Here is a 19,238-nt window from a genome sequence, read left to right as displayed (position 1 = left end):
GCGACACCTCACGTTGCCGAAAAATGGTAACGTAACGACGTTACCTATTACAGTTCCAAAATAGTAACGTGTACGTTACTATAAGTTAGAATAAGGCAGAAGCGTAGGGTCCCGCTAGGCGTCACATCATGTGAAATACGTAAAGAGTAAATCGTTTAGAGCTGCTCACCCATTATAAAGGGCTCAGCTACAATTCATCATCGTCATCATCAGCCACAGCATCAACAAAGCGTGCCGCTACGCAGGTGCGCGTATTGTAAAGTGACCAGACGTCCCTAATTAGGCGGGATATGTCCCGGTTTTGTGGCTGGAGTCCCGCTGTCCCACCAAGCTGCTTGAGGGACGGTGTTTTGTCCCGCTTTCGGCCGAACGCCAGCTCGCAGTCGCGGTCAGCTAGCCCGGCCACCACACCCCTACGATATACTGTACTATACTATATTATACTATACTATACTACATTATACATGGCTATGACCTGCTTTCTTTCTCTCTTTCTCTCTTTTTATCGTTCTCTCGACCATAGCAACGCAATCATATGGTTCCCATAAATGCTTGTTCAGCTACCGCGCCTTGATAGCCGAGTGGTCACGACGCTCGCCTTCAGACCGTGGATACCCGGGCTCGATTCCCGCCTCGAAATTTTATTCCGTTTTATTTAAATCTGCTCCTCCTCTCCACTTCTCATCGCCTCTTCACTTCGCCGAGCAGAGTTTTCGCTTAGCGCTCGCCTCCCTCCCTCTTCGCAAGTCCTTGCTTCAGCGCTCCTCGTTTTACTAGGCTTTACTCTCTCCCACCCCAGGCTCCAACCTCCTTCCCCGTCTCTCTCCATCACTCTTCTTTGCCCCGCCCTCTCCCTCCAATGTCTTCACTCTCCCTCACACCTGCTGTACATGGTAGTGGGGCTTGCCCAATTGCTGCGGCGCACACACGCCCGAGTTTTTGCGTACACTACGCGGACTTCAACCCTAAAACAGCCCCGCTGTTAAAAGTGGAATTTTCTGTTTGAGCTATATGACACGCTGTTTCTTCCCTCATTCCTGGGCCGTTAAACTCCAACAATTATTATATTATTCCTTCCGTCATTCCGCAACACCCCCCCCCCCCCCCCCCGCCACCCTCTCCGTCCCGCTTTGGAGTCTGCGGAATATGGTCACATTACCTTGCAGAGACGTAGTGGGTACTTCACTGCAGAGGCGGGGCGTAGGATGACGCTATCGTGTTCCACTGTTGCAAGAGATGAAACTAGTGAATACGACCATAAGGAAAGCCTTCAAGCACAAAGTGCTAACAACGAGAAAGTAGAGAAACTAGACCTCTACAACATCTCTGAGGAATACACGAGCGCGGTACTTACAGCTCAAAGAAATAGGCTTTGCTCAACAAACCAGGGACGTACCGTTCTAGAAAAGCTGGGTTTTACACCGCGACCACTATATTGGGTCGAGGAAACGGTGCTACTGGATACGGACCCGAGATCTCGTTTCAACTTGGAATATGCAGCACCGCTGCCGAAGAATATGCACCAAACATACCATGCCGGTAGAAGACGAGCACTAGCTATAACCCTGCGGAATCGTTTCAGGCAAGGTTCGGCCGCTTACTACACAGATGCTAGCCGACCAAGTAGAGAGATTCTGAGAACCACACACTAACGTTTACCAACGACAACGTATCACAACGGATATACTGTCGTAACACGATCCACGTACGCCCGCGATAGCCTTGACCGTCACAGACGCGGAACACAGGAACGAGTCTTCAGTCATATATACTGTCCGACTTGCAGGTGGCATGTCGCATGTTTCGCAGATGGATGGTACCCAAAATGGCGCGCAGGATTTTGGTACGAACCTTGACAGAACACCACGACGTGATAATGCTGCCCGGCTGACGAAGGCTTGGAGAGTAAGTTGTGGCAGACCGTATACCTGTGTAAAAAACTTAAACAAGCGTCCGTAACTTCGATCTCCCAACCTCTGTACTCCTCACCAGCAAGCATATATATATATAGGTCGAGGATTCATCAACCGAGCTCTGGCCGGTCCAGAAAACATCCATACGCACTGGCCGGGCCGACCGTGGAACTTATCACAATGCTCTCGTGATATTCCTTTACAGCAACGGGAGGACCTCAGAGATTACGGTCATCTACACAAAACCCCCACTAGAAAGCAGAGTAGGGACTGATGACGCATTCAAACAGGTTCTGAAACCTGTACCACTTTAGCAGAATACATCCCATTAGGTTCCTGGACGTCTGTCCATGGTGTTCTGACAAACCCAAGCTACAGCGGGGGAGTGCCAGGTAAGGCCTTCACATATTACTAATCCATGTAGGGTCATTCCACGCCAAATGTCCCAGCCATTTTGGCGACTATCTCAAATGTACTCGAAAAAAAAAAAAAAAACCCCAGATTGTTTCCTTCCGCATTGGTCGTTAGCTGTTTATGACTGGTCGAAATTTTCTGAGTCATTTACACAGCTCCTGCTAGTAACGCGATGCAACAAATGACTTCAAAATGATCCACTGCGCAATGACCACTCATGCACGACTACATAAAAAAATAAGAGAATGCATTATTTTCAATACGTCATATTTCTGGCCATTGTTTCTTCGCCATTCGTCAAAAATTTTCGGTGTGTGCCATAAGATCGCGTGCTTGTTACGTGACCTCGCAAATCTGCAAAATATCGCGGTGTTAAAATGACGTGTGCACACTAAACAGCGCATTACTATGCTGAACAATACCTAAACATTTTTAAATGCGAAGCATTTCTTAGCGAACTTCTGCGACTGAGCGTATCTATCTATCTATCTATCTATCTATCTATCTATCTATCTATCTATCTATCTATCTATCTATCTATCTATCTATCTATCTATCTATCTATCTATCTATCTATCTATCTATCCATGGAGGAAGGAAAAACTAAGGAGAGGCCCTATCGTATTCCAATGCATTGCGAAAAGTGTGGCGGAAGTGACGTCAGATTTATGGGGCAAACAAACCGGTATGGGGCAAACAAAACAGCAGACGCCCGGCGGCGTGCTCTCCGCGGTGGTTCGCTTCTGCTCAGATTTGTAGTCCCGGCGTAAACTTAGCGCGTATTGTGCGGTTCGCACGTAGTAAAACGTTGCAAGCAGACGTTTACCAGGCTGTTCGTGCGTGACAGGCCCGAGCACTGCGTACTGAAATTCTTCGTGGAGCGTTTTTGTGCAGCAGTACAGAAACTACCGGTACGTGCCGTAATCAAAAACATTCAGCCCCTACATCACCGTATGCGAACTCACCTAGCAGTGACTTACGCGTTCTGCTGGGCGTTAGATCTTTCTTTTCCTTTCTCGTAGCCCGATTTCCCGATCTATTGCCCGATTAGCGGTTCTTTGCTCGTGTATATGGAATGAGCGCAGTGGCTATTCGGCGCAACGCCAACCTATAGTTGACGTAACTTCACGTCGAAAAGAGGACCCCGCTGTGTTGTATAGGCGATCGTGCACGTAAAGTTTGTAATTCCAGTGCGCGCACAACACAAGCACGCAGCGAGCGCACACCGCACAATACATACATCACGTAGTCTGATAATAACAACAAAAGTTTATTGCCCTTTCGTTGAACGACACAGCCTCTAAAACGTACGATGCCTTCAGCGCATGTTATGTACGGCGCGTCAGACGCCAAAAACAAAAGTTCACATGAGTTCTGAGTTGACAGAATGAGTAACAAGCAACAGGAGCGCACATCCGAGAGCTTCGCACGCAAATACCGTGCCTTAGTGATCAGCAATGAAGCGAACGTATACGTACACATGAAAAGTGACACCCGGTATTGTCCGCAGTGCGCGCGATTTGCACCGAGTATACGCAACAGCTGGACATTGCGTAGCTTTCCCGCTTGCACGGCGAAAAACAAACAAACAAAAAGGGCTGCAAAGTTTCGCGATGCGCGCATGCGCTTGCAAACGTCGCAACGGAAATCGCGAAATGTTTCGCTGCGTCTTCGCTAGGAGGCGATGCGGGTGTTTGCGATGTGGGGGCTTCACGAATGTGACGTCAAGGCCTCTCCTTAGTGATTCCTTCCTCCATGTATCTATCTATCTATCTATCTATCTATCTATCTATCTATCTATCTATCTATCTATCTATCTATCTATCTATCTATCTATCTATCTAGCCGCCTACGACTTTGTGCTCTCCTGGCCGTTTCGTTAATCGGATGTATACCAAAATTGGTGTGTCATAACATGGCCTTATTACGAACATAAATGACAGGTCATATCATGAAATTCATGCCACGCATGTCATGAACAGCATGATTTACATTCCACGGCCTTTGGGCTCCCTGGCCGTTCCGTTAATCGGATGTATACTAAAATTGGTGTGTCATAACATGGCCTTATTACGAACATAAATGACAGGTCATATCATGAAAATCATGACACGCATGTCATGAACAGCATGATTTACATTCCATGGCCTTTGGGCTCTTGCGGCCGTTCCGTTAATTTCATATATTCCAAAATTGGTACGGCGTGACAAAGTTCATGACGAACATAATGACATGTCCTGACGTGCAAATCACGACGCGCATGTCATGTGCAGCATGATTTACATGACATGGTCTCGGGGCGCTCGCGGCCGTTTAAATGAAGGGATACATACGAAAACTGGTATGACGGGGCATTTCTGTATGACGAACATAACTGACACGTGGTAACCTGAAAACCATGATATGCATGTCATGTATGACATGATTTACATGCGACGCTCATGGCGCACTAGCGGCCGTTTCGCTAGATTGATATACACCAAAATTGGTATTGTGCGATGTGACTTTATGAAGAACATGAATAACAGGTGGTAGCATGAAAACCATGACATCCATGACATGTATGTCATGATTTACATGCCACTCTCACGGTGCATTCGCGTCCGTTTCGCTTGCGTGATATACACCAAAATTGGTGTTACGCGACACGACTGTATGACGAACGTAAGTGAGACGTGGTAACATGAAAATCATGACATGCAAGTCATGTACGCCCTGATTTACATGCCACGCTCATGATGCGCTAGCGGCAGTTTCAGTGGATTGATATACACCAAAATTGGTATTGCGCGATGTGACTGTTTGAAGAACATGAATGACAGTTGGTAAGATGAAAACCATGACATTCATGTCATGTATGTCATGATTTAATTGCCACGCTCATGATGCATTCGCGGCCGCTTCGCTAGCTCGATGTACACCAAAATTGGCATTGTGCGAAGCGACTGTATGACGAAGGTAAATGAGACGTGGTAACACGAAAATCATGACATACATGACATGATTTACATGTCATGCTCATGACGCACTCGTGCCGTTTCGCTTGCTTTACATACACCAAAATTGGTATTGCGCGACGCGACTGCATGACGAACGTAAATGAGAGGTGGTAACATGGAAATTGTGACATGCAGGTTATGTATGTCATGATTTACATGCCGCGCTCATTGTGCATTCCCGGCCGTTTCGCTAGCTTGGTATACACCAAAATTGGTATTGCGCGACGCCACTGTATGACGAACGTAAATGAAAGGTGGTAACATGATAATCATGACATGCATGAAATGTACGACATGATTTACATGCCATGCTCATGGCGCACTCGTGGCCGTTTCGCTAGATTGATATGCACCAAAATTGGTATTGCGCGATGTGACTATGAAGAACATGAATAACAGGTGGTAACATGAAAACTATGACATGCATGCCATGTATGTCATGACTTACATGCCACGTTCATGGTGCATTCGCGGCCGTTTCGATAGCTTGATATACACCAAAACTGGTATTGCGCGATGTGACTGTATGATGAACATTAGTGACAGGTGGTAGCATGAAAAACCATAATATTCATGTCATGTATGGCATGATTTACATGCTCTACTCATGGTGCACTCGCGGCCATTTCGCTCCTTCGATATACACCAAAATTGGTATTGCGCGATGTGACTGTATGACGAACATAAATGAGAGGTCTTAACATGCGAATCATGTTATGCATGTCATGTACGGTATGATTCACATGCCACTGTCATGGTGCGCTTCCGGCCGTTTTGTTAACGTGATATATACCAAAATTGGTATGGCATGACACGAGTGCGTGATGAAAATAAACGACAGGTCATGCATTTATATACCAGAATATGCGTTTCCTTGGCACGCATGCGTGCATGGCAAACATGCGATATATGGTGGACTAGATGGCATGGCATGAATGATTTCATTTGGCTCAAAGACAAACAAGGCGATGTATGCAGCTCTTTGCTGGCTGCTTCGCATTACATCGATTCCCACAGTGCGTGGGATCTGCCGATTTTTTTCCTTCCGAGTTGTATTTTGCCCTGTACAAGTCAATTCGAGATGGCTCAAGGCCAACCAGCCCAGCTGTCAATTCAGTCTCTTTTGTCCAGAAAACCATGGACCATGACCATTTCCCTGGTCCGGTATATATCAAATTGCAGGACAAGCTTGAAAGCTGGGCTTCCTAATGTACTCGAGTCCACTGCCTTATTCGTCGCCTTGTTCCAAGCTGCCGCGATCGCTGTAAGCTACCATATGATAAGCAAGGCAAAGAAGGTTAATCGGAAACAAAAGCGGAAACCTTGTTTAGCTCACCCAATGCGGCCCAACTAAAATACTCAGAATTTCTCACTCGTCGACTCATAGCAAATTGGATATAGAGCAGCGGTGATGTTATATTCCTTTCCGATGAAAGAAAATGAATTTCCCGAAACAGAAAGAGCGTTTGATCAGCTCATAAAACGTTTACTGGTTTCTGCCCGTATTTGCGTCGTCGATTATGTAAATTTCAGGCCAGGCAGAGCAAAATAAAATCATGACGGCGTGCTCTAACGTTATAGAGCCCCTACTCACGGGTCGCCTTCTCTGCAATGCTGTAGCGCAAAGCGCGGAAGCGTCGCATAGGCGGCCTGCACCTCAGAGAACCTACAGTGCGTGGTCGTTAGACACGGGAGACTTTCTCCACAGCAGAAGCGCAGGACAAATTTCATTATATAATTAAGTGATTGCTGTGTAGCAGTAAAACTTCGCCTCAGTTGATGGTTTCCCAGTGTGCAGCCCACAGTGGCCACTGTAAAAAGTGGGGGGGCTCCGCCCCCTAACTTTTCTCAGCCCCCCCCCCTTCCCGGCTGATACGCCTATGAGTGTATGGCATACCACAGAAAACTCGAGCCCGTAATCAGCTTGGTGGTCGAAGGCAACGTAGCGCGCAAACTTTTGACCAGGAATATGCGTGTCGGTTTGCCACCATGAATGTTACAGTATTTTTGTATACAAAGTGGGGGGAACTCCCCTGGGTTGGAAATCAGTCAAATGGCGCTCTGACCACATCCTGCAGTCATGTTTTCCCTTCTCTGCCTCATGTGGCTTGGGGTGTCCTTTGCGAACGTCTCTGCCTGCCGCATCAGAATGGCAGACAGTGCTGCATGTGACTATTGCGGCAGTGACGAAACAATCGAACACATCCTATGTCATTGCCCTTAGTACAACTCCCAGAGACAACCCCTCTCAACAGTGTATGCATGCCTCGATGACCAGCCGCTTTCTTAACAGTCAATTTTGGAATGCCGGATTCATTGTGCTTCACGCCAGAAAGCGACGAAGGCGTTGTCGAAGTTTCTGTGAGCGACCCACCTCGCCGAACGATTATGAGACTCCTGTGTGTTTTTGTGTGTGTTTCTGCTTGCGTCCCTCCCTCTCTCATTCCTCTCTTCCTCACTTTTCTGTCTCCCCTTACCCCTTCCCCAGTGCAGGGTAGCAAACAGGATATTTATTTTCCGGTTAACATCCCTGCCTTTCCGCATTACATTTCTCTCTCTCTCTCTCTCTCTCTCTCTCATGTTTTCCCATCACGCTACGGGAAAAGCACGTTGGGGGAGCCCGAAACAAAGATAAACTTAGTGTAGCGAAAGATGAACTTACTTCCGTGTTAGCGGAACTTACGCTCGTCTTCGTCACTACCATTCGTTCTAACATTACGTATGGTGTTTCATTTCCTTCCAAGAAGGCGTGCGCGTTGCACCCGCCTTCGCGAAGATGAGGTTTCTCCTCGAGCAGCGATGAGATGATGCGCACCCACGGCCTCGTGCCCTCGAGGCGACGCGTCGTAATCTACGTCTGCGGCTGAGTAGCGGACAATCAGCAGGCGTTTCCTTCTGCGAGCAGGAAATCCCCCGCCACCTTGCACGATAGCTCGGCCCGCCAGCACGTGCCGCTGTGACGCGAACGAATGAATCCGGTTTGCCCATGCGTTCACCCGCTGTGAGAAGGCCAGTTAGAACGCGTAGTGTGCCAGTAAGAGAACGAACAGTCTTTGACCCGGCTGTCATCGCAGAAAAGACGAGCAAATATTGCCGGCGCCCGAGCATCGGAGAAAGTTGCTGTGGTTGTCGGACGGTGAGCGATGAACCGCATCGTCGGGCGGTCGTGTTGCTCGCAAGCGGCGCAATGAAGGTGGTTCTTCTGAGAAGGCAGAGGGCATCTCAGACGAGTCTTACGTCGGGACAGGCAAGGAGAGGGTCATTTCTACACATTACTTAAGCACGCCCTCTTCATTTTGGAAGGGTTGTACGGTTTACCATACATACTGCCAAGCTGTGACGACCATCACGTTGGGACTCGGCGTGTGCTGCGTTTATCGGGTGTGACCAGCGCGTGGACATTGCCATTTGACATGATTTCGTCGATAATACGTGAGTATGCTGCTGATAATTAGCACAATTTACTTCTTACCGAAATGAATGCCTAGGGCCACTCTCTCTCCGCCGTGCGAGCATGATCGCAAGAACGAGGGAGGCTGTAAATAAGACAAAGCAATAACAAGAAGTTACTGGGCGGGTGTGTTATAATATATTTATACGTACGTGATAGTTGCTGCAGTAGACTTCACGCACAAAGAAGCAAATGGGCAAAATAATATATTACTCTATTTTCAGGATTTAAGAGAGAGAGAGAGAGAGAGAGAGCGACTGGCTCGTGAAATTAAGACAGACACTGAGAGCGAACGAAAGATCTACCGCGCGGCGGTTCAGTGGCACGCGTTTTATTGCTGCATGAGCACGAGATTCGGTAGCTGGCCACACCTGCTGCGTTCTGACTCGGTCGAAATTTTATTTGGAGATACCCGTGTACTGAAAGTTTGCATGCACGTTAAGAACCGGTAGGCATTTATTAATCCTGAGTGGAGCACTGCACGGGCCGTGATTCTCGGCCGCGTTGAAGTTTACCTGCCCGAACCCGGCCCGGTGACTCAAAGCGAGAGCCGGTCCCGGCCCGAACCCGAGAAAAAATTTCACTTACCCGGCCCGGACCGGCCCGGCCCGAGCGCAGATCGGGCCCGACAGGGGCCTGAGCCAATAATCTAGGCGGTGGTGCCCGAACATGAAATCGACAGCAAGGCGTTTTAAGTAGCAAATATCCATGATTTCATGGCGCATGCTATGCAAACAATTATGCTTTATTCTACGGTAATTCCTTGTACAAAAGGGCCCCACTGTGGTAACATCTGACGGGACATACTGGGTACTATGAAATGTTTGTTATTCGGTAGCGGTATACTGTGCATATTTTTTCTACAAGTACAATGGGAATCATCAAGAGCGTTTGATAGCAGATATTGTGGCAAGAAAAGTGATTTGCAGCATGAGTTCAGTTTCAACAGGGAGCGCAGTAAGAACAGAGCAGACAGAGAACAGAACGTTCTCGTCCCTTTGTTTTTATTGCGCTCTCTATTGAAATTTAAAGCATGCTCCACCATCAAACCCAATCGTGCATCATTTCGGATATGTAGCCCTTGTCTTTGGCATAGTAGCACCTTGCCACGGCAAGAGAAATACAGGAAAAAAGCCAAATTTATTACCTTTGTTGTAAATACGCTAACCTAGATAACCTTAGCGCAGCTTGCACAAAGTCGCGCAAGGCTTGGTGACAGCAGAGCTGCTGGGCACCTAGCTGCTCCTGGCATGGCTAAGCTTTTACCCTCTCATCTCTCTCTTTACCACCCCTTGCCATACCATGCTATACATGCCTGTGCTTTCTCACTCTTTTTTTCTATGTTCTTTTTCTGTTTCTTTCCATCTCTTTGTCTCTCCGTCTATTTCCCTCTCTCTCTATATTTCTCTGTAGTCGTCCTCTCGCCTTCTATCTTTTTCTCTCTTTGTTCCCTTTGTTTCTTTTGATGTGTCTCTATCTCTTTGTACTCGTTCTTCCCTCCTCCTCAGCCACACATTCCTTTCCCACCCCCTTGCTATAGTCTATTATACAAGGCTATGCTATGCTCTGCTAGTGCGCCACGATAGCCGAGTGGTTAGGACGCTCTCCTGCGGATCGTGGGTATGCGCGTTCGAATCCCACCTCGCCAAGAATCTTTCTTTTTCGCTTTCTTTCTCTATACTGATTCTCTCGTCCATCAGAGTTCTTGCGTCCCACGCCGGACAAATTGGTGTACGTGTTCTGGGAGCGAAGAAAAATATGAAGTTCTAAGAGAACGAAGAGAGCGCATGGCGGTTCATTATGACGATAATCTTCTTTCTACGACACATGACAAACCTCAAGTAGAGTGTACTAGAACAGGGGAGTGCCCGGAACGAGCTTCGAAAAGTGAAGCCCAAACAGGGTCAATCCGCTTGCAGCGCTGCGATCAATAGTCTGCATATGTGTCGTCGTTTAAGAGTTGCGCACGGCTCCGCCGAAGTGATGCAGGGGTAGAATCGAATCGCAGCTGTAGATGGTGGGTTCTTATTATTAGTGGCACCTTATAGCTGTATCGGTTTTCCTTTGTTTCTTAAAACTAGCTTCAGTTGCTACGTGTTGGTTCAAAAAGTAGCGCACAACTAATAAGTAAAATAGAAGAAATTTGGCAGTGAGCGCAGTTATTTGCAGCGCCACCGCCCGGGATTGAACAAAAACGTAAAGTATGGCCTCCGAGATTTTCGTGAATACGAGACTCGAAACGAGATTTCACATTTTACGTTACTTTTTGTAGCAACACGTAGCAACAGAAGCTAGTTTTACGAAACAAAGGAAAACCAACACGGCTATAAAAGGTGGCACTAAGAATAAAAACCTACCATCTACTGCCGCGATTCGAACCCGGGCCTTTTGAGTGGGAAGCGGGCATTCTACCCCTGCCCCACATTGGAGGAGCCGTGCGCAACTCTTAAACGACGACACATTGCAGACTACCGATCGCAGCGCCGCAGGTGGACTGACCCGGTTTGGGCTTCACTTTCAGTACATTGGTGCTGCGGCCGTTCCGAGCACTCCCTTGCTCTAGTCAATGCCTCCTTGACTAGATGCCCGCCGCGTCGCTCGCTTTCCCATTGCGGCGGCGGTTCCCTTAGTTCACCACAAAATCCGTGAGGCAGCGCTCGTAGCCTGACCGACTTCCGGCACCAGCGGAAATACGCTTACACCTTCGAGACTGTAACAGGCGTAATGGCAATCTCGGAGGCAGCAGCACGTGACCTTTGTTAGCAAGTAAGTAAAAGTAAGTAAGTAAGTAAGGTGTTCCTATTCCCTTTTAACACAGGACAGGCGTTTTAAGTGCCGCAGGAAGAAAAACCCGTTGCATCCGTTGCAGGCGTGCGCTATAGGGGACGCTCGTGGCCTGACCGCGGAGAAAAAAAGAGGGAGAGGGTACGGAACCGGGTTACCGGACCACGCGGCGGGCATCTAGTCAAGGAGGCATTGCTCTAGTACACTCTACCTCAAGCGTAACAGTTATGCTGTAAAACTATTCGCCGCGAGATCGGGCTATAGGTGGCAGCACCGTCGCCGCATTTGTGTGGGTAGGCGGTCGGCGGCGCGTATACAAATGTACGCAGCAGCGCTTCGCCGTAGGTGGTTTGAGTCGATTGTCGGCGAATAAAGCGCGTTGGCTGCAGCCTAATGGTTCTGTATTCGCCCTCCATTGTTAAATTAATGCACGAAATCGGCCTAACGTCCCTATTACGTGTGAGAGAAGCGCAACCTGCCAAACAATGGGGTACTGGCCTTCGGTCACATTCGTGTATTGCACTGTGCTCGATGTTTTTTTCATGCTTCATTTGCATGTGTTTAAATTGTGTTTTGCCTATACTATAATATAAATAGTTTTGCGCGACTGAGCCAAATAAGTATTTACTTCTTGCTGTAGCGTCTACAAAAAAAAAAGGGGGGGGGGAGCCTGTATTTCTGCGTAATTAGATAAAGTAGAACTTTGTGCACTCTGCTTTTCTTTCGTATGAATGCGCGTACTGCTATAGAAATTAGTGGCTTCAGGTCCTTTTACCGCTAACCGACCTCTCCAGAAGCTAGTTCATGCTTTGCGGTAACAAGGATTTTCAAATCGCCAACACTTCACGTGACGGTGTCGCTAAAATTCTGCATTGACACCTCGACATTTAGTACCTTTTTTTTCGTTTAGGACGACGCCAAATACACTATGTGATGTGCTTGAACGACAAAGTGGTAACCACATTGAAATGATTTTGGCGAATGGACGGTACGATGGTTAAACCTAGCGCCATACCGACACGTGCATGCGCTCGCGTATTAGAGTGCATACAATTCTAGTAAGGCGAAATGCTAATGTATATCGTGTAGGCATACGTACAAGCATGTGATACTGTGCTAGCACAACGGAATAAGCTGTAATCTGAGGACGTGCATGACGTACGCGCACATGCGAACATGGTGTGGCTAGCAGACGACGCAAGGAGCCATCCACACCACGGTGTTTCGTCCGCTCGCCGCTAGGTGCCGACTCAGCTCGATCTCGCGGCCAATAACGAACTCCGTGATCCACGTGTACTTTTCGAAATACGTATAAACAGCCGAAAGGACGAAAGAACCTATTTATTATAGCATTATTTTCATATATCACACCACTGCTAGTATATACAGTCTATAGGGCCGAAGAACTTTTATCTTTATTGATTGTTTGCTGCGTGTCTTGTTTGCTTTTACTTCTATTTTTTTACTCACTCCCCTCTCTAGCAAGACTTTGATTTGGGCGAGTTGGTACATGCTTAGCTGGGGAAAAACAGCGCAATAAAAGACGAGGACGCAAGAACACAGTAGACTGGACTGGAGTTGTAAGTTCAGCGCTCGTCCAGTCTACTGTGTTCCTGCGTCCTCGTCTTTTATTGCGCTGTTTTTCCCCAGCTAAGCATCCCCTCTCTAATGCCTTTGGGTTTGAGGGCATCAATAAATGAAAATGAAATGAAATAAGTTTTTTGTGGCATAGTTTACAATTCATTTCTTGACATGTTATTGTGCGAAATGTCAAATTACGAAGAGATTCCGGCTATAAGCACGCCATGCTCTGTTGCAGAAGATATCCTGCCGCGCAACAGTTTCTTGAACTGCTTGCGCTAGCCGCAGGGGAGCACGAAATCTTCCTTGCGAATTCTGAAGGCGGCGGCAGTCGTAGTTCTCAGACTTCCACCACTGGAGCAAATTTCGGACGTCTCTGCGGACTTCTGCAGAATGAACATAATTGTCCAGCTCGTAGCTTCATCTCTCTTGTTCCCGAACGTCGTGCCACTCCTCAACATAATCTATAAAACTCCTCGTTGAGGGTTTCTCCTTGCAGGTTTCAGTAGTGCATGTTACGCAGGGTTTGTACTGTGCTGTTTTTTTCTCTCATTATATTATGGCGTATGCCTTGCTAACGATGTTGTAAAAGCAGAAGGTAGTAATTGGACTACGCGGCTAGTACTGGCAGGAGGTGGACGAAGAGATTTCGATCTATTTTCGGGGTTCGTTCCAGTTCGGTAATAAAGGCGCTAATAAGCTTCTCAACGCTTAAGCATTGTATACACATGGTTCGAGGTAAGGGGACATCACCCAGCACGGAATTTGTAACTGTCTTTTTTCAAGCCAGATATATCGTCAAGTGAATATGGTCTGCCCGACACCTTGTTTATTGGACATATGCTATTCCTGCACATTCGAACGCTGTTGCGGTAGTATCACGTAGCTCTCGCACCATACAGCGGAACACGACGAAAGCTCAGACGTTAACAATGTGGGCCCGCAAAGCAAGCTGTGCATGTCCATGTCGCGTCACATGACCACTGGGAGCCGTGACGCAGCCACTGAAAAAGAACGTGTCTTTATAGTGATTCTACGTAACCTTTCGTTTTAGTGGACTGCGGGAACTTTCAAGAACGTTGCCCTGCTTTGGAGCTCTGTGATCGCTCTTTCGATGATAAGGTATACATATAATGTTACTATATAAATGTATGGTATTACATTTATGGCTGCGATTACAGAATAACACTTGGGATATAAAATAAAAGCGGTCGGTACGCATTTGGGCTGGTTGGTTCATGATTAACAGTAGACAAACAGCGCTAAGAGACGGGACGAAGCAAGGACACATACCACGGCGCTGAATGCAATTAATAAAGCACATAACAGTTTAGTTTGGAAAAGCTTTATTACACAGAATAGTGCGATGTTACACCTATATAAGCGCCTAGTCTATCAAGTAGCTTATGCAAGAAGCAAAAGAAGTTGAGTATTTGTCTCTCATAAAACTTCTCCGAAGTGTTTGCCCCAGATAAAAGAAAATGTTTTTAGGGGCGTAGCTCCTCTTAGTCTAACCTTGTCACGTCTCCGTTGTCCGGCGTAAACGGATCTCCCGTATGATGCAATAGATGGCGCTGTCTCATAGAAGTACACACAAACTGCAGTTCAGGGACGATATTCTAGATGGCGCTGTACACAACCTGTGTCCAGAGCCGTCGATGGGGAGAGTCTGGCGAATGGGCGGGGCAGTGACGTCGCGGCGCAGCGATGACGCTGTTCACGTCACCGCCACGCCTCCGCTCCGGCGGCGTCCGCCATATATAGTCTTTCCGCGCGACGGGCGCACGGCTGAGGCTATGTACGCTCTGTTCATTCGTGAAATCTAGCGCTACTAAAAAAAATTTCGAAAGCGAAATTGTGCAAGAACATTGTTATACGAATTTAATGAAGAATATGGAGTGAATTAGACGTGTCTAAATCATCGTTTAACTGAGTTATGCACGCCGATTCGAGTCCACGACGCGATACGCGCTGTGCTTTTTCGTCGCAGCTCTTAGACGCCTGTTCCTGTGTTGTTTGACATCGCCGTTGGCGTAGTCGGCGTAACCGATAGAGCGAACGATGACGAAATACAGCGAACGTGGATTCTGTCGATGTCACGAGCTACTGGCCTCTAACATTTCTTCCTCCGTCATGCGTGCTCGCCCTTCGGTCGGAGCTCGTGCGCATGTAGAGCTGGTGGGTGCGCTGCTACTGTCTCGCTTGTCGTGACGGGGATGTCGATGACGCCTGCAATGCACAGAGTGGCGTGCGTAGCACTCGAGCACTGGCAGTTTGTTCCAATGCGGATAGCCAGAAATTCAAACACAGTTCGCGTTGCCTCAACACAAAGCTGCGCTCAGAATTTGCATGAGGGAGTATCGTGATCATCGGTGACTTTTCGAGCTATGAAGACCTGTGGTTTTGCGTTTATCTTGGTTTTTTTAAATGCGAGGCATTTCTTAGCGAACTTCTACGACTTTGAGCGTATCTATGTGTCTATCTACCTATCTAGCCGCCTACGAATTTGTGCTCTCCTGGCCGTTTCGTTCATGGGGTGTATACCAAAATTGGTATGGCATAATGTGACTGTATGACAAACATAAATGACTGGTCTTAACATGAAAATCATTACATGCATGTCATGTACAGCATGATTCACATGCCACACTCTTGGTGCTGTTGCGGCCGTTTCGTTAATTTGATATATACCAAAATTGTTATGGCTGGACGAGAGTGAATGGCGAACATAAATAACGGGAGTTATTATGAAAATCATGATACGCATGTCATGTACAGCACGACTTACGTGCCACGCTCATGGTGCGCTGGCGGACGTTGCGCTAGCTTGATATACACCAAAATTGGTATTGCGCGACATGACTGTGTGACGAACATAAATAACGAGAGTTAATACGAAAATCATGACACACGTGTCATGTATGACTTACTTGCTACGCTCATGGTGCGCTGGCGGCCGTTGCGCTAGCTTGATATAGACCAAAATTGGTAGTGCGCGACATGACTGTGTGACGAACATAAATAACGGAAGTTAATGTGAATATCATGACACACGTGTCATGTACAGCGTGACTTACGTGCCACGGTCATGGTGCGATGGTGGCCGTTCCGCGAGATTGATATACACCAAAATTGGTATTGCGTGATGCGACTCTGTGACGAGCATATATAACAGGTGTGATTTTTGTAACATGTGACGTGACAAGTGTTACGTGAGAATCATTGCATACCACGCCGGAAAAGTCTGTGCACGTGTTCTGGCACCAAAGCAGAATATAAAGAAGCGGACGGATTGCGTGCCGCTTCCAGATGGTGACAATTTTTATTCGCCACTAACGGGGATTCTCCAAGCTTAAACAGCTCTGCTTTTAAAAGAAACAGATACCAGCGCACGTAATTGTATTAAGGCCACAAAAGCGCAAAAGCGGGCGTACACAAACGGCTTGGGGATCTCGAGCCTTAAATTTCCTCTTAGAGAATTTTAGTGCCGGGACTCCAAAGTGCCTTGCGTACGTAAGCCCCTTACGTTCCTCTTTATAGTCCATGGGTGCGGCTGAGAGTACAAGGGAACGTAAGAGGGTGAATAAGGAAGCGGCTTGGAGTCCCCGGCACTAAAACTCTCTAATAAGAGAGAAAAAAGAAAACTCACAGGGTCCCTTATGCATTCGCCTAAGACCACTCGAAGGCGAAAGCCGCCTTCCTTTTCTTCAGTTGATGTATTGTTCCTCACGCCCCCTCCCCCCCCCCCCCTCTCGAAAGCTTTGTGACCTAACATTGTTTTGCACTGCCTCCAATATCGGAGGCACTGCAATCTTTCTACACCACATCTGGTCATGTGCTGACGTCATCGCGTGAAGTCACGTTATTCGACGTCATGATGACGTCACAATCTTTGGTCGTATGGTCACGTCATTACGTGATGGTTTTTGACATCCCTCGTGTTGACGCCGCCGACGCGGGACGCCGACGCCGCGGACGCCGGCGGTCAATTTTCGCGTTTGCTGAGGCACTGAGGTTTTCGTCAGAGCAGGTGCAGGGCCCCCAGTAGGCGCGCGTTCAATGAAAACAATACCTCGTTCGGCTAGTCTTAAAGCGGACATCCTGTTGGTTTACTTTACAAAATCATTTTTCTGCTCAACATCTTCGCGCTCTATACTTCCTAATCACGAAATTTGATCGAGCACACAAGGGCCCCTTGCTATTCTGGAAGAGCTTCCTGCGCGAGCACAGACATCGTGCACTATAAGTACATGACTAAAAAGCGCAAGGCACATTCGCTTAGCACAGAGGCGCAGATTAATTTACATGCGCGAATTAAACGTGAAACTGCTGGCATGCACACAAGTGGCAACACAGCGGTAAATGACACCATAGGCTGACAGCCACAGAAACACAGACCACATAACGTACAACACATGCCAGGTAACCGCCGCAGCTGACGCGCGACGGCACTAACCTGCGATATCGAAATAAATCTTCCCCTCACAACATCACGGCAACATCCCAAGCTCGTGCTCAGAACGCGCGATAAATTACGTAAAGGCAACACATCACGCTTGAGACTTATAGCGTGATCGCTCCAAAATTTCAATCTGCCCAAGCGATCGAAACCATAAAACCCTTTATTTCAGCGTGACAAAATTATTTTTTAAGTATGTGCGCCTGAAAGGGCCTCATTGCACAACAAATAATAAGTTGGTGTTAATGAAACGCTGTTTATAATACCAGCAATATTCAAGCTAAATACTCAAGTACGTATCTCGCATAGCACGGAGCAGTCGTTCGGGGTCCATTTGCTGCGTCTGATGTTGCTGATCCAAAGGCGTCGTCGCTTCTTTTCCTTCGGAAGCATAAAAGGCGGAAACCCTGCGCGCTGCTGTTTGAACAGCCAACCGCGCAACAGCAGCCCACCGCACGCAACAAATTCACGCTTGAATGCGAGGAGCAGTCGCCATGACTACGCGCGGATTCGCACAAGAGCTTCGTAACCTACGCGCGCTCCTCAGCGATCGTGTAAGTGCGGCGCGCCGGCGTCTCGCCGTCGCGGCAGCGCCGGACTCCGCGCCGCGCTGTCGCCCGCCGCCGTCGGCGAGGAGAGAGGGTTTACGTCACGAGAAGAGGGCGGCGCTGGGGCGGAGCTCGGAGAGCGGCGAGATGAAACAATCGCCAAACTCTCCCGAAGGGTATATATGGCTCTGCCTGTGTCGTCATCACCATTTCTCGTCTCATTTCCTAGATGGCGTTGGTCCAGTAGAATTGTGTGCAATATGGCGCTTGTGTGAATCGACACTAGATGGAGCTGGAAGTGCCGCTGCTCTCCGATTGGCTGCTGCGCGGGCTGCGCGGGGATGCGCGGGGATGCGCGGGGAGCGAGCGCCTCTCTCATTCTCCTGGATCGTCGCCGTACGTGTCGGATCGGTGGAGCATGGACGATGCGCAGCGGCGGGCGCTCGCTTGGCGGCAGCCAGGCGGATCCCGTGACGGTGCGCGCCAAGGACGCCGCTGCGAAACGATCTCAACGAGAAGCGAATCCCGAGACCATGATTGCTTCAGGAGCTTCGCCCAAGCTCTTCATCATTCACCCGTGGATATGCTGTAATTTTTTTCGAAATTCAATATGTGGAACATATATGTATGCACAACGTGTGTGGAACAATCTTAAGAACTGAGCAAAGTCCAAGCCCGGCCCGATCCGAGCCCGCCACCTCAAACCCGGGCCCGACCCAAAGCCCGGAGCTTCGGGCCCGGGTTTTCGGGCAGGCCCGAGCCCGTGCAGTGCTCTAATCCTGAGGCCACCAGCGTCACTACCACGCTGCTCGAAAACGCCTGGTTAACGTTCAGGAAGCCAAATATCATCACCATCATCAGCCTAACTACGCCCACTGCCGGGAAAAGGCCTCTCCCATGTTTCTCCAATTAAGCCGGTCGTGTGCTTACCGTGGCCACGTTATCTCTGCAAAATTCTTACTCTTATCTGCCCACCTAACCTTCTGCCTCCCCCTTCCGCGCTTGCCTACTCTTTGAAAACAGTCTGTTACTCTTAATGACCAGCGGTTATAGTGACTTCTCACTGCATGCGCTGCCCATGCCCTCCTC

At 48.2% G+C, this 19,238-nt stretch overlaps 1 protein-coding gene across 1 annotated transcript in view; it reads left to right on the top strand.

Annotated features, from left to right (window-relative positions):
• Positions 1–8,327: 8,327 nt before the first annotated feature.
• LOC119373592 (clotting factor C) overlaps positions 8,328–19,238 on the top strand; it is a 149,999-nt gene continuing 139,088 nt past the window's right edge. The window contains exon 1 of the mRNA XM_037643648.2: positions 8,328–8,758. Coding sequence (XP_037499576.2) covers positions 8,740–8,758 — 19 coding nt within the window. The 5' untranslated portion in view covers positions 8,328–8,739. The remainder of the gene's footprint in view (positions 8,759–19,238) is intronic.

Source organism: Rhipicephalus sanguineus, chromosome 1, assembly GCF_013339695.2.
Source record: "Rhipicephalus sanguineus isolate Rsan-2018 chromosome 1, BIME_Rsan_1.4, whole genome shotgun sequence".
NCBI lineage: Eukaryota > Metazoa > Arthropoda > Arachnida > Ixodida > Ixodidae > Rhipicephalus > Rhipicephalus sanguineus.
Note: the sequence above shows the minus strand (reverse complement) of the source record. Positions and strands in the feature narration are given on the sequence as shown.